Here is a 14,146-nt window from a genome sequence, read left to right as displayed (position 1 = left end):
ATATTTCATAAATTTCAAATACTTTGATCATTTATATATATATATATAGACACATATAATAAGTGTATATGAATCCTCTATAGAAAAAAACATATCCAATGTTTATATCTTAGCAAATATGGTGTCCAATTTAACAAAGAGAGTCAACGCAATATGAGGGAACAAAAGAAAAATAGAAAGAAATAAAAAGGGTTTGACCATTTGGTGGTGTGAACTTTGAAGAGAATTTTGAGAAAAATTTTAATTAAAAACAACTTGTGATGATTGTTGAATTTTGAACCCCACCAATCGGAGCCAGCCCGCTCACTATTTTGGCATGAAATTTTGAACCCCACCAATTCAGCCCGCCCTTAACAAATTTGGCTCAAATTCTACACCCGATTCACGCGCCCACGTACCCCACTCTCTCTCTTTCTCTGTCTGTCTCTCTCTTAGACATTCGCCCTTCAGATCCCTTTCGAAACCCCAATTCTGCTAAGGTATAAACCTTAACCTCTCCAAGTCTCTCTCTCTCCCCCACTTTCATCCAATCCGAAATCCATATTTTGGATCACAATGAAGATGAATCATGGGCAGATCGACAACTATCAGGATTCCGAGATGAGAGGAAAATGAGGCAAAGGTTAGGGTTTTTCGGGTTCCAGGATAAGAGGAATACAAGGTGGAGGAAAGGGTTTTTCAAGTTTTTTGGATAGCTATGAAATTGAAACAACTTGAGATTTTTAAAATTTTCAAAACAACTTGTTTTCCTCTGTTTGGTTGGTGAGAAAGCTAAGGAAAATGAGTGGGAAAAAATTCATGAACCCGAAAAAAATTTACCTAGCTGCTGGTGGAGCTGCTGGTGGAAGCCACTGGTGGGAGCCGCAGCCGGTGAGGAGAGAAAATGGAGCCGCAGATGGTGGAGCCGCAGATAGTGGAGAATACTTTCTGGTTGATTTCGGGAAAAAATTGGGTCTCCAAAGTAAAAAAACAAGTTTGACGCAGATGACTTGTTGACGTGGATGGCTGACGTGGATTCAAAAGAGTATTTTGGCAAATAGTTTGAAAACTGGATTAGTTTGGGTTTTTTTTTCCAAAGAAATACTACTTCGGTCGGAAACTCTTCTTTTCTTCTCTTTCACAATCTAGAACAGTGGATAGAATGCAATTTCACAATTGATGGACACAAGGCTCAAAGGTTTGGGTGCAGCCACATCATGTTACGACTGTTATTCACGCCATTTGTCAATGTAGGACTTTCCCATTAGCATACTCAAGTCTAATCCTCATCCTTCATGTGGTTGCCAATTTCTTGTCTAACTGGAAAAGAGACCAGTTTGATTAGATTGCTTGTTTGACCCGGTGCTCAACATCCCTGTCATGACTCACGATGCTCAAATTCTGGATTTTAACGTGCCAAGTTGCACAAGAAATCTAACGACGATTGGAAACCGTTTTATATTTTAATAAAATAAAATAAAATAGAATAAAATAAAAAGTTTTTTTTATTTAAATTGTGATCATTTAAATATTATTTTTCCTAAAATAAATGAAACGTGGGATCACATCTTTTATGGAGTAACCATCCATATCTATATACATGAGATATATTACTTGGTGTGAAAACTATCTTGAGTCTTCTTTGATGGGAAAAAGAAAAAAGAATATATATATATAATATCAATTCAAGAAGTGAGAAAAAAAAATGGTTTTTGGTCTACAAGAGTAAGTTTGTGAGTTCCACTGGTGCATAGACATAAGGTCTTGTAAGGACTAGCCAACTAATCCCTATTTTGTGCAAATCTGATTGCCATGACTAGATGTACGATCTTGTTATTTCATCATTTGGTTTTATGGAAAATGTTATGGGTCAATGTATATACCAATTGTCAAATGTGACAAATTTAGTTTGAACCAATGCCTAAGTAATGATTTGGAGAAAAAAGAGATAAAAAAACATTCCTTATGCTTCCACAGTTAGGAGCTTAATGTATGCTTAGGTTTTCACAAGACCTGACATTTCTTATGCAGTAGGAATGTTGGGTAGATATCAAAGTAATCCAGGTCTAAAATACTAGAAAGTTGCAAAGAAAGTCATGCGATACCTTAAGGGGACTAGGATCTACAAGCTTACATACAAGGTGATCTCATCATTTGGATGTGGTTGAATATTCGAATTCTGACTTTGCTAGTTGCCTTGATTCTAGAAAGTTGACATATGAATATGTTTTCTTATTAGCTGGAGGGGCCATTTCATGGAGAAGTGCAAAGCAAACATTTTGACCATAGAAGCAGAATTTGTTTCATGTTTTGAAGCAACATCATAGACTATTTGGTTAATGAGTTTTATTTCAAAGCTTCAGGTTGTTGACTCAATTTCTAAGTCATTGAGGATTTACTGCAATAACTCTGTTGTAGTGTTTTTGGCTAAAAATAATAAGAGTAGAAGTTTTAGTAAACACATCGACATAAAGTACTTAGCTATTAGGGAACATGTTAAGTAAAAAAAGGTGGTTATTGAGCATATTAGTACTAGATTGATGAAAGGATTGCCACTTAAGGCTTATAAGGAACATGTTGAACATATGAGACTCAATTATGTTGTTATGTAAATTTCATGTAATTGAGATACCCTTTGTGTTTTATCACATTTTTGGTCAATATGAAAACTTCAATTATTTCAAGTTTGTCTTCTCATTTAGTTGTATACATAAAGTTTAGAGAATGACAATATGCATGTTATGAATGTTAAGTAGACCCTAAATGAGAATTTTGGAAGTTCATTTATAAAGGAATGACTCACATATTGTTCTTATTCAAAAGAGAAAGTTACATTGTAATACATGGAAAGTAATAGTCATTCTTAGAGGACTTACCGCCATGATTCATGTACTTCAAACTCTTTTGATTAAGTATAAGGATTTAGGGAAAAATATGTTATGTATTAATTTAATTAATACATATTAAGTATTTTTTATGGGCCAAGTGGGAGAAATGTTGGAAACCATTTTGTATTTTAATGAAATAAAATAAAATAAAAAGTTTTTTTTTTTAAATTATGGCCCATTTAAATATTATTTTCCCTAAAATAAATGAAACGTAGGGTCACATCTCTTATGGAGTAACCATCCATGTCTACAAACGTGAAACATATTACTTGATGTGAAAACTACCCAAGTCTTCTATATATATATATATATATATATATAGTATTAATTCCAGAAGTGAGAAAAAAAATGGTTTTTAGTCTATGAGTTCCATTTACTACCTAAGTCTTATTTGATGGGAAGAAGAGAAAATAATATATATTTAGTATTAATTCCAAAAGTGGGAAAAAAAATGGTTTCTAGTTTATAAGAATAAGTCCGTGAATTCCATCGATGAATGAACATATAAGGTCTTATAAGAACTAGCCAACTAATCTCTATTTTGTGTGAATTTGATTACCATGGTTGGAGGTACGATTTTAGATTTTCATTTTATCATTAGTCAACTAATCCTTATTTTGTGTGAATTTGATTGCCATGATTGGAGGTACGAGCTTAGATTTTCATTTTATTACTTGTAGCTTTAGAGATTTTTATCTAACAATGATGACTGCTCTAAACCTGCAAATTAACCGTCAGAGTTATACTTATATCTAATATACTATTTGATTAAACAGAGGTTGGTCCATGGCGCTGGGCCTAAAGCATAACAGATATACTTTTCTCGACTTGCTCAATTTCGAATTTGTCTCTGGGATTCTGGGAAAAGGTCAAACTCCTGGCATTTTGAATGTGGAAGGCGGCCCAGGGTGGCGATGTGAATTCAACACAATTGGTGGGCTTAAAATTCAAAACTCATGCCTACTGATCTGGACCCTAAAAAGTCCTTTTAAGATATGAGCCTAATGTTAACCATGTCATCATACTCATTTCAATTTTTCTTTAATTTACAAAAAAAAGTTCTATTGCAGCATGCTTTGTAAATTTCGACACTGATATCATTATTTTATAGATATTTTACATGAGAAAACAGAAAATTATTGAAGCATCTAAAGATAGATGCTTCGTCCCCACCCTATGCCCATGGCTCACGCACGCTTCGCGTCCAACCTAACCTTCTTTTTCCGCCATTAAATATCATTGAAGCAAGCACATGGCGCCGATAAATCCAAAATCTTTCTCTCAGCTCTATTTGAACTCTATCCCTTATCTTACATAACAAGTAGCATAATGAAATGAAATGAAATTATGATTTTTTTTTGTATACTTTATTCATGATTCCAACGTCACTGTCACATTAATACATTTTATATGATTGGACAATGAGCCTACATTTGATAATGGACACTTAACAAACGTGGAGAGTTGTATAGAGATCAGGCTATAATCTCTCCAACTCAATTCCGGATATCACACGCCAATAAAATCAGCTGGGCATCTCCGCATCTCTACTGGAATCTCTTTCTTTGGCTTGAATTCTCCATTGTTGACGTCGAAGTTGGTCCTGTTTCCATCACCCGAGAATGTAAACAAATCCTTGATTGTTAGCGGCTAGCGGTTAGATGTTCCCGTAATTTCCTCTTTGTCTTTGGATCCTATTCATTGCTTTAGTGTCTGGTATCTCTCGATTCCCTCGTAATATTCGTCAATAAGATTCCATAAATAGAACATCTGGAGAATTGGTTCCTGGGTTTCGTTCTCAGGCCTTAGCTTCTTCATTTTCAGGTATTGTCTCTCTTTGTTTTTTCTTATATCTATTTGGGTTAGTATTCCTTTTAGCCATTGTTGAAACATTTTTCTATTTACTCCCTGTCTGCTGGGAAAAGGGGGAGCAGAAAAGAACGTAAATTTCTTAATCTTCCGCTTTATGCTGTTTTGCTTTCCAAACAAAAGTGGAGCGACTCAAATTTTATGATTGGTCGAAGGGATTTTCTTTCCGGGTCCCAATTTATTTAAGTGCAATAGGAGAAGTCTGGGCTTGATTTTCCTTACCTTTTCTAGGTGACCAAACGTAATATCAATGATATTATTAATGTACTAATATTTTCCAGGAGTTGGGTTGAGAAGGGCATGGACGAGGGTCATCAAATTTGTGAGGACTGGAAGCCGTCCAGTGGAGCAATTGAGAATCATAGCATGCCTTCTTCAAAGGGAGGGAAGGGGAAGAGATTGTGGAAGAAGGTGAAGTATCAGCTAGTTGAATACCACTCATTGCCTGCCTATTTAAGGGACAATGAGTTCATTCTCGGCCATTACCGATCGGGATGGCCATTGAAGGAGGTTTTGCTAAGCATCTTCACCATTCATAATGAGACTCTCAATGTTTGGACGTAAGATTCCTATCCTAGTCTATGGCCTGTAGACGTCTTTGTTGTTTGAGGAAGATTGATTTTGTTTCTTGTTGGTTTGTTAGATTTCTTTGATTGATTTTAGAGTAGAAACTAGAAAGCATGGAATTTGGAACATATGGAAAAGAGCGGGTTTGCTTTCTTTTTCTTTTATTCTCCACGGATGAGGGAACAAATGTCACAGTTTGAGGTCTTAGATAACTTAAATTCCCTGTTGGGTTGGTGTGGTGCCATTGAGGGTCAGATTTTCATCTCTGTTTCTTTAGGTCAACCTCAATATTTAGAACAATACTTATTTTCCAATTAGCCAAACAGAACTATGAAATAACATAGTTTATCTGCTTTGTCTTGATTAATTAAATAATGTTTTTTTTTTTTTTTTTCTGCATTGTAACTTTCTTGCCTTTATGCATAAATCTTATCTGTTACAGGCATTTGATAGGGTTCTTCCTTTTCCTTTCCCTCACCATATACACTGCAATGAAGGTTCCAAGTGTTATGGATCTCCATTCTCTTCAACATTTACCAGACCTTATAAAAAGAGCTGATCTGCAAAAGATACATGCTTTACTCCTGACTTGCCTGCCTTCCTTGCCCAACATGCCTGATTTATATAGATTACGGGGGGAGTTAAAGACTTCATTGCCTTCAATGGATTTGCTTCCATCGCTTTCGGGTTGGCATATCCTAGAACTTCTCACCAAATGTTTGCCGGAGCGGTTTTCCCATGGAAATCATACTGATGTTTCTGTTCTGGTAATTCCCTTCTTCCTTAATATCTGATGGTAAATCAAATAAGCATGCCAGTTATGAAATTTTTTTAGATATTGGATTCCATATGACATTATTGTCTAAGCTTTTATAGCTAACATGAATCAAAACAAAATTCAGATACCCCAGAAATAGCAGGTCAGTAGTAGTAATTACTCAATAGAGAATTATTTTTTTCATTTCCCATATGGATAGTTGTTTATGGCTGTTAACTTTGCTCCTTTTTACTAGTAGAATTCAGGCAGTAAGCTAATCCAGTAGAAGTAGTCCTTTCTAATGTTTCTTTTCCTTCCACTTGGTTGGATGTGATCCATACTAGGCTAACCTTTTTCTCTTGTGAAATACTCCATTTGCTGGTTGCTGGTTTGCTGTTTGTGATTCTCTTTGTAACTCTCAGAATTATAAATCTTGGATTTAGATGTTTGGACTGTGTCTTTGATGAACCTTTAAGTGGCTTCTTTCTTGTTTGATTGTCAAATATTAAACATTTCTCTGTCACCCTCTCTAAAAATACCCTTTCGAGTTGAGGGATAAATAGAGGGGGTGAATGGGTCTAACTTAAAATTTACAAGGGGATCGAGTCAAAATTAGTGATTGGAATCAAATTCTTTAAATTTTTTGCCTATTCAGCTTCAAGATTTGTGCAGATATGAAAGTGTTGTCACAATCAAAACACAGAGAATCAAGAAGGGAACAAGGCTTTTACATGGAAAAAACCCAAAACAGGGGAGAAAACTAGGTGATTTTTGTCCACAAGCACCTAGAAGAGTAGGAAAAGTACAGGAGTACCAATATGTGCATGTTGTTTCCAATACACAAATCCTTTCCAAACTTATAGGATACAGCATAGAGTTAATAGAGTTACTAAAACCTGTATGAAGTACTCAAAGGATTTGTGCACCTTAAGAGAGATGAGGAAAGAAAGATATTGCATGATTGATCTTGGATATACATGGTTTTTGAGTCTACAGTAGGTTAAGTGATTTAAAAGGAATGATCTGAATAAGTAAGTTATATAAAGCATGGAGCTACTAAAACCTGTATAAAGTACTCCAAGGATTTGTGCACCTTAAGAGAGTCTAAAGCAGGTTAAGTGATTAAAAAAAAGGCATGGTCTGAATAAGCAAGCAAGACTTTCTAATAAACTGTCCGATTTAGTAATCTAATAAGTTATATACATATGTGTATATATATATATATTGAATTACTGATTTCCCATTTGATTAATCCAATCTCTCTCTTGGTTAATCAATGAGTGAACTTTTGGCTTGATAAATCAAATCGAGACAGGTTGGTCAAAGAAGAAATTTCTTGCTTTCCAGACCCAGTTTTTACAAATTCCAACCAGCTGCGCTCACCCCCTTTTTTTTGTGTATGCGTTGTGTAAGAGAGATGGGAAGTGAGATGAATATCAAAATATCTAATAGTAACAAAATATTATTGAAAAATTGAATAGGACCAAGTTGACATTGAAAATTCAGAATTATGGTTGATGTACTCATCAAATTAAGCACTGAATCCCTGTTCTAGTTCCACCAGTTGCTAAATTACAGCCTGGATCTAGTCTCCCTTTCAATTTCTAGAAGTTCTTCAAACATCACCAAATTTATAGTTTTAGAACATGAGTTATTTACTTTCATTAATTTATGCACAATGGTGTTTGGTGCATGTGAATTCTGTATTTTTAGAGCCTTGCCACCGAGTCAATTTGAACATCAATTTCCATGGAAGACCTCATTCTGTAAAAATTAAATTGCTCTTATTGTTATTATTTTTCTGTCATCTCACTTTATGCAAGCAAAAGCACATTGACAGAATCCTTTCTGCCAATGGGGATATCTAATGTAATGGTATTTGGTAGCAAACCAACAGTTTGGTGTGGAAAGCCTCCCTCCATTTGGAGAAGTGACTTCTGTTGTAGTGGTTAATGATTGTTTTCTTTTTGAGCTTCTTAAAAGTTAAATGAAGCTAATGCCTTTCATCATGTTTTTTTTTATAATAAATATAGCATGATGTGAAGGAGGATGTGGCAAACATGATAGCACCATTGATTTTGAGGCCAATCACAAGGTGGCCATTTTATGCCTTCTTGGGTGGAGCAATGTTCTGCTTGTTAGCCAGCAGCACGTGTCATCTCCTCTCTTGCTACTCAAAGCGTTTATCATACATCATGCTGAGACTTGACTATGCCGGAATTGCAGCCCTCATCTCAACCTCCTTCTACCCTCCTGTTTACTACTCTTTCATGTGCAACCCTTTCTTTTGCAATCTCTACCTTGGCTTCATAACCCTCTTGGGAATTGCCACAATCTGTGTTTCTCTTCTTCCGGTGTTCCAAAGTCCAGAGTTCCGTAGCATCCGAGCAAGTCTCTTCTTTGGGATGGGCGTATCTGGGATTGCACCTATTCTGCACAAGCTTATTGTGTTCTGGCACCGGCCTGAGGCACACCACACAACGGGGTATGAGATTCTGATGGGGTTATTCTATGGGATTGGTGCACTGGTGTATGCTACCAGAATTCCAGAACGATGGAAGCCAGGGAAGTTTGACATTGCTGGCCACAGTCACCAACTCTTTCATGTATTAGTAGTGGCTGGTGCGTACACTCATTATCGAGCAGGGCTGGTTTACCTCAACTGGAGGGACACGGAAGGGTGTTAGGCTTGGACCTTGTTTGTTGTTTCCAGGGGAGGTCTTCCTATAAAGGAAAAGTTACAAAATGAATGAAATTGTTGTGTTTCTTTTGCTTTCATTGAGAGTCGAACTCAAGACCTCCCGCTTACTAAACGGGTGCTCTAACCAACTGAGCTATGAAAGCTTGGTGGTTGCCTTTATTGAACAATTAATACTTCAACAAATTTTTCATCGCCTTACACTCCGGTAACAGATTGATAGCGACGCAACAGGCGCGAGGAGTGCCAGTGGCTCACATGGCCGGGGGGCCATGGTTTCCTGTGTCGTCTGTGGGTGGTGAGCTGCTCCTTAATTCAAGTTCTCACCACACGCCCTGCTTCTCCAGTTCTAGTACTGCCATCCACATGCAGCTGCCTCCCTGACACTAGGCCCTACCCATACCGTTATAGAGGTGAGTGCAATTTGTTGAAGAGTATGTATGCATGGTGAATCTAAATCTTACTATAATAAAAAAAACATATATGAAAATAATCAAGGAAATATACAAAATAAAACCCATAAGATCAAATATTCAATCCAATCAACATTTCAATAAATAAAGTGCAATAAAATATTAATAATATTTTTATTCTTTTAACTTAGGTAAAAATATTTATTTTCTTAATTTTAATAAATTTATTATCTATTTCTTTGTATAATTCATAATATATTCCTATATAAATTTATAAAAAGAAGTAATAAAACCTAATATTTTCATTGTCAAATTAGTAAATTCTTCGTGCTACCAAAGTTAGATTACTACTAAACAAAATGACGGATCACTCAAATGATGGTAAACCATGCCTTCTTATTTGAGAGAAAAAAAAAAATCCATCTTAATATCCAAGCCTTCCATTGGTGTCCTAACTTGATTTCAATAAAGTTAAACATTACAGGTTTCCTATTATAAAATTTAAATAATCTCCTTAATTTATGGAATTAGTGTTCTCCATCATTTTTTTAAGTGAAAAAAAATATGTTGAAGAAGTTAAGAATGAAAAGAGAAGTTAAAATCTTATCCTATAACACTAGTTATAAATCACCATTAACGAGTTTGTTACTTCACAAGTTATTGAAACCATAAAAGAAGATGTTTTTTCAGCATGATTTTTAGTGTTGGTGTAGTGTATGAGGTATGAATGATTACAAAGAAAAAATTACGACCTTTTAAAGAATATTCAAGAGACTTTAAAAATATATTGCAATAAAAAATCGATTCAAATTAAGACAAAGTTTGATGATTTGCTTGTGGCTAAGGTATATATATTTTTTTCAATTACTATGCTTACTAAAGTATTTTATCATTTTTTTAGCAATGTTTTCACCATGTTTCAAGATAAAGTTCCAAAATGGAAATGATCGAAGTAAAATAATCAAGTATATTAATGGAAATAATAAAAAAATATATATAAAACAATAAATTAGGAATCAAAAGAAGACACATAATGAAATAATAAAAATAATCAAACAAACTAAAGAAAATAATAAAATAATACACAAAATGGAAATAATAAAAAAGAAATCATAAAAAAAAATGCATAATGAAAAAAATCCATTCCCTTTAATATTTCTATGAATTTATAACTGCAATTATATACTAATAATATTTTATTATCTTAATTTAGAAAATAATATTCGTTTTTGAAATTTATATATATTATTCCTTTCTTTGTTCAAATCAATGCATTATTTGTATAATTTTATTTTATTTTTTTACAAAATTAACAAAACCCAACATTTCATTACCAAATTATGAAATTATTAATCTTCAAATATTAAAAAAAAAAAAATGCCATCTTGTCCCATAACACATAAGCTTGCTTTGCTCCAATGATTGTTATGTCTACAGACAAACCCAACTTAATTTCATACTAGCAAGTTTAGTGCCCACTTATCTTAACATGCTAAGAGCTTTCCTTCCAATTATTGCATTATGACATGATTTACTCTATGTTCCACAGATTATTAAGGAATAAGGACCCGGACCCATGTCTCAATATAACAGAAATTAAAATGGATTTTTTCTTTTCTAATTTCTTTTGTTATTTTAATTAAATGTTAAAAAAATAAAATGGATACCTTTGACACGAGGGGATGGAGGAAATGTGATAATATTAATGTATTGATTGTCATTCTTGCAATAGAAGAGTCACTCCGTGACATATGCTTCCTAGTCCTTTGTTTTAGTCATTTGAGTCGAGACAAATAAATATTAAAAAATTAGTAAGATAATGTCAATTTAATCGTTATCTTTACAATAAAAATAAGATAAAACATCTTTTAATTTTTTAAAATATTTTTTATTCTCCCTTTGCTTCTTCTCCTTGGAAAACAAGCCTCCGTCTTTGTATATATATTTGAAAAGTGTTTTCCAAATTTTATTACTTAAAAATTAAACATGATGTAGGAAAATCTTGGCAGAGAGTTGGATAATGCCAAGAAGGGGTTTTGTTTCTAAATACTTTTGTCGAATTAGAGGTTGACCAAGCGGTGCCGTTACACTTGTCCAAATCCCCTGCACCACATCCACATCACTTGAAATACTTTCAAGAATCTTACTGCGTGTCGGATGTATGTTGTTGATCCCCTCAATCCCGAGAAAGAACACTTACCATTGAAGCTGACAATTAACCGTAACAAGCGGAATGGGGTCGATCGACGCTACAAAAGACCAAAGTAAAATTCGGAACCGGAGGCCGAGGGCAGAGTGTCGGTACCCTCCACGTGTTAGGATCAACGTGTCATTCGAAGATCTCCACACCTGCAAAAAAGTGGGACCCGCAAACCCATACCCATGGTGCCGTGGTGGGGCCTCATTTACAACGCAGCGTTTCGAGGGTTTGTATCTACCGACGCAAACAGTGGGAGTGAGAGCCAAAGTAGGAAGGAAAGGAGTGTTGCTAAGTTTCTAATTGCTATATTTAGCGGTGAAGAAAGATACAAAAACGCGACTTCACAGATGGTGAAAAGAGAGAGCTAGCAGACGACAGAGCACGTCTATAAACGAGGGTTTAAGATGGTATCGCCGGAGCACTCACAGTTTCATACTTCTCCAATGGCCAAATCACTGGTTCGTGGCAAAGCGGCGTCGGTTTTTTCCGAGGGGGTTCTGTTTGTTGGGGGAGCATTGGTGGCCTTTTTGTTGGTTTGGGGTATCTGGTCTATGGCAAGCCCCGCTTCTACCCCTTCCCCCAATTTTGAGAGGGTGGTTAGTGACCCCTTGAGTACGAGTGTTTCAGATGAGATCGATTCGTCCGATTGTGCCGTGGATGGGCAGGGTGTTAACCTGCGCCACGACCCGCCTGACCCCACCTTCTACGACAACCCGAAGACGAGTTATAAGATTGGGACGCCGGTCAAGAACTGGGACGAGAAGAGAAGAGAGTGGCTGAAGCTTCATCCGTCCTTTGCCGCCGGTGCAGGAGAGCGGATTCTGATGCTGACGGGCTCACAACCGACACCCTGCAAGAATCCGATTGGGGACCATTTTCTTCTGAGATTCTTCAAGAACAAGGTCGACTACTGCCGAATCCACGGCTACGACATCTTCTACAACAACGTGCTGCTGCAGCCAAAGATGTTCACTTTTTGGGCGAAATTACCGGTGGTCCGAGCCGCGATGATGGCCCACCCGGAGGCGGAGTGGATCTGGTGGGTCGACTCCGACGCCGCCTTCACCGACATGGACTTCAAGCTCCCCTTAGAGAGGTACAGAAACCACAACCTCATCGTCCACGGCTGGCCCAATCTCATCTACGACAAAAAGAGTTGGACGGGCCTCAACGCCGGCGTCTTCCTCATTCGAAACTGCCAGTGGTCCCTAGACTTCATGGAGGTCTGGGCCAGCATGGGTCCCCAAGCCCCAGACTACGACAAATGGGGCAAAACCCTTACTTCAACTTTCAAAGACAAGATGTTCCCAGAGTCGGACGATCAATCGGGTCTGGTTTACTTGCTTGTGAAGGAGAAGGATAAATGGGCAGAAAAGATTTACTTGGAGAGCCAGTACTACTTCGAAGGGTATTGGGAAGAAATAGTGGGAACGCTCGACAACATCACCAGCAAGTACTTGGAGATAGAGAAAGGGGTTAACACATTGAGGAGGAGACACGCCGAGAAGGTGAGCGAGAGCTATGCTGAGCAGAGGGAGCCGTATCTGAAGAAGGCTGGCAATGGAAGATACAGTTGGAGAAGACCCTTCATTACACACTTCACCGGATGCCAGCCCTGCAGCGGCAAGCACAACCAAATGTACGCCGGAGAGTCTTGTTGGAACAGTATGCAGAAAGCCTTGAATTTTGCAGACAATCAAGTCCTCCGCAATTTCGGTTTTGTGCACCCTGATCTACTAGATTCCTCCACCGTCACTCCTCTGCCCTTTGATTACCCTGCCTAAAGGCTAAAGGTGCAGTTTGTTTTGGTGCGGTTTTGTAGCCTTGATATAATTCAAAATGTCAAAGAATAAAATAGAAGAAGATAGTCAATTGCAGTCCAAAGCATCACTTCAGCGAAGTGAGTATAACAGTGGTTTTACGGTTTTAGTTTTTAAATAATATGTAATGGGTCTGGATTTTGCTTTATGTATATATTAGTATTACTACTACCATACGGATGCAGCGGGATGCTCCTCATTCTCCATTTTGCAATCTTTTCTTTTCATTTTTTATCTATGCGGATCTTTTGCTTTTGGAGCTTCACCCATATTCCATGATTGAAGGATGATGTTGCTCATCAAGGAGGGCGCATTATGAAAGAATGATGTTGGCGCTGTTGGGTGAGCCTTTCTTGTGTGGTTAAAGAAAAAGACTGGTAGATGAATGGCACTTTAATTGTTTTGACTCAATTATGGTGTTTTTTGAAAGCAGGCAAAGCATCTCCAAAAGGCCCTTAATTGAAGATGCTACTGTGGGCACCGGAGCCTTTATAGATTGGTTTTTCATGTCAGCTTTAAACTTTGGATTGCTTAATTTCGTGTACTTGTAAGGCTTGGACTGTATACAGCGACTCTGTATATGTTATTCAAGAGAATGACCCATCTGAATGCCCACACATACATTCAGGGACTAGTGGGGCCCGTCTGCTTATGTCTGTGGATGGACGACATGATTCTAGGGCCCTTGGGCAAACAAACTACTAATCCTACGGTAAAAGTGCTTAATTTGTTGGACGTCACAGGTGTTGCATGTTGTCAGAACTCACGTCTCCCAATTGTGCCTAACCAGTTCGCTGTTAAATATCTACCTAACTTCCCACCTGATTTGCATGGACTCACATTTATGATGTTGCAGCATCTCTTTATAGTAACCATGATGAGACTCATCTACTTTTTGGCCATGGGTGCTGCCTCTTTTAATATGCATGATAAGTGGTTTGGATTCAACAATATT

At 36.9% G+C, this 14,146-nt stretch overlaps 2 protein-coding genes and 1 non-coding gene across 3 annotated transcripts; 2 read left to right on the top strand and 1 right to left on the bottom strand.

The window, feature by feature from the left end:
- The first annotated feature begins 4,259 nt into the window (after positions 1-4,259).
- Positions 4,260-8,838, top strand: LOC100264855 (heptahelical transmembrane protein 4). The gene is made up of 4 exons (XM_010648510.3): positions 4,260-4,691; positions 5,018-5,296; positions 5,746-6,070; positions 8,094-8,838. Exons 2-4 carry the CDS (start codon positions 5,037-5,039, stop codon positions 8,745-8,747), a joined length of 1,239 nt encoding a protein of 412 aa, XP_010646812.1. The 5' UTR covers positions 4,260-4,691; positions 5,018-5,036; the 3' UTR covers positions 8,748-8,838.
- TRNAT-AGU (transfer RNA threonine (anticodon AGU)) lies at positions 8,831-8,904 on the bottom strand. The gene has a single exon. It is a non-coding gene; the product is annotated as a tRNA-Thr (tRNA).
- A 2,562-nt stretch (positions 8,905-11,466) lies between these two features.
- Positions 11,467-13,362, top strand: LOC100257658 (galactomannan galactosyltransferase 1). Its single transcript, XM_059738640.1, has one exon. The coding sequence runs from the start codon at positions 11,776-11,778 to the stop codon at positions 13,153-13,155; it is 1,380 nt and encodes a 459-aa protein (XP_059594623.1). The 5' UTR covers positions 11,467-11,775; the 3' UTR covers positions 13,156-13,362.
- The last annotated feature ends 784 nt before the right edge of the window (positions 13,363-14,146 follow it).

This window comes from Vitis vinifera, chromosome 7 (genome assembly GCF_030704535.1).
Source record: "Vitis vinifera cultivar Pinot Noir 40024 chromosome 7, ASM3070453v1".
NCBI classification, from domain to species: Eukaryota; Viridiplantae; Streptophyta; class Magnoliopsida; order Vitales; family Vitaceae; genus Vitis; species Vitis vinifera.
Note: the sequence above shows the minus strand (reverse complement) of the source record. Positions and strands in the feature narration are given on the sequence as shown.

Excerpts from the sequence above, each read along its gene's own strand:
- LOC100264855 (XM_010648510.3), top strand. The coding sequence starts at position 5,037 with ATGGACGAGGGTCATCAAATTTGTGAGGACTGGAAGCCGTCCAGTGGA. Across the intron at positions 5,297-5,745 it reads GAGACTCTCAATGTTTGGAC|GCATTTGATAGGGTTCTTCC; the intron begins GTAAGATTCCTA and ends TATCTGTTACAG. Across the intron at positions 6,071-8,093 it reads ATACTGATGTTTCTGTTCTG|CATGATGTGAAGGAGGATGT; the intron begins GTAATTCCCTTC and ends TAATAAATATAG.
- LOC100257658 (XM_059738640.1), top strand. The coding sequence starts at position 11,776 with ATGGTATCGCCGGAGCACTCACAGTTTCATACTTCTCCAATGGCCAAA.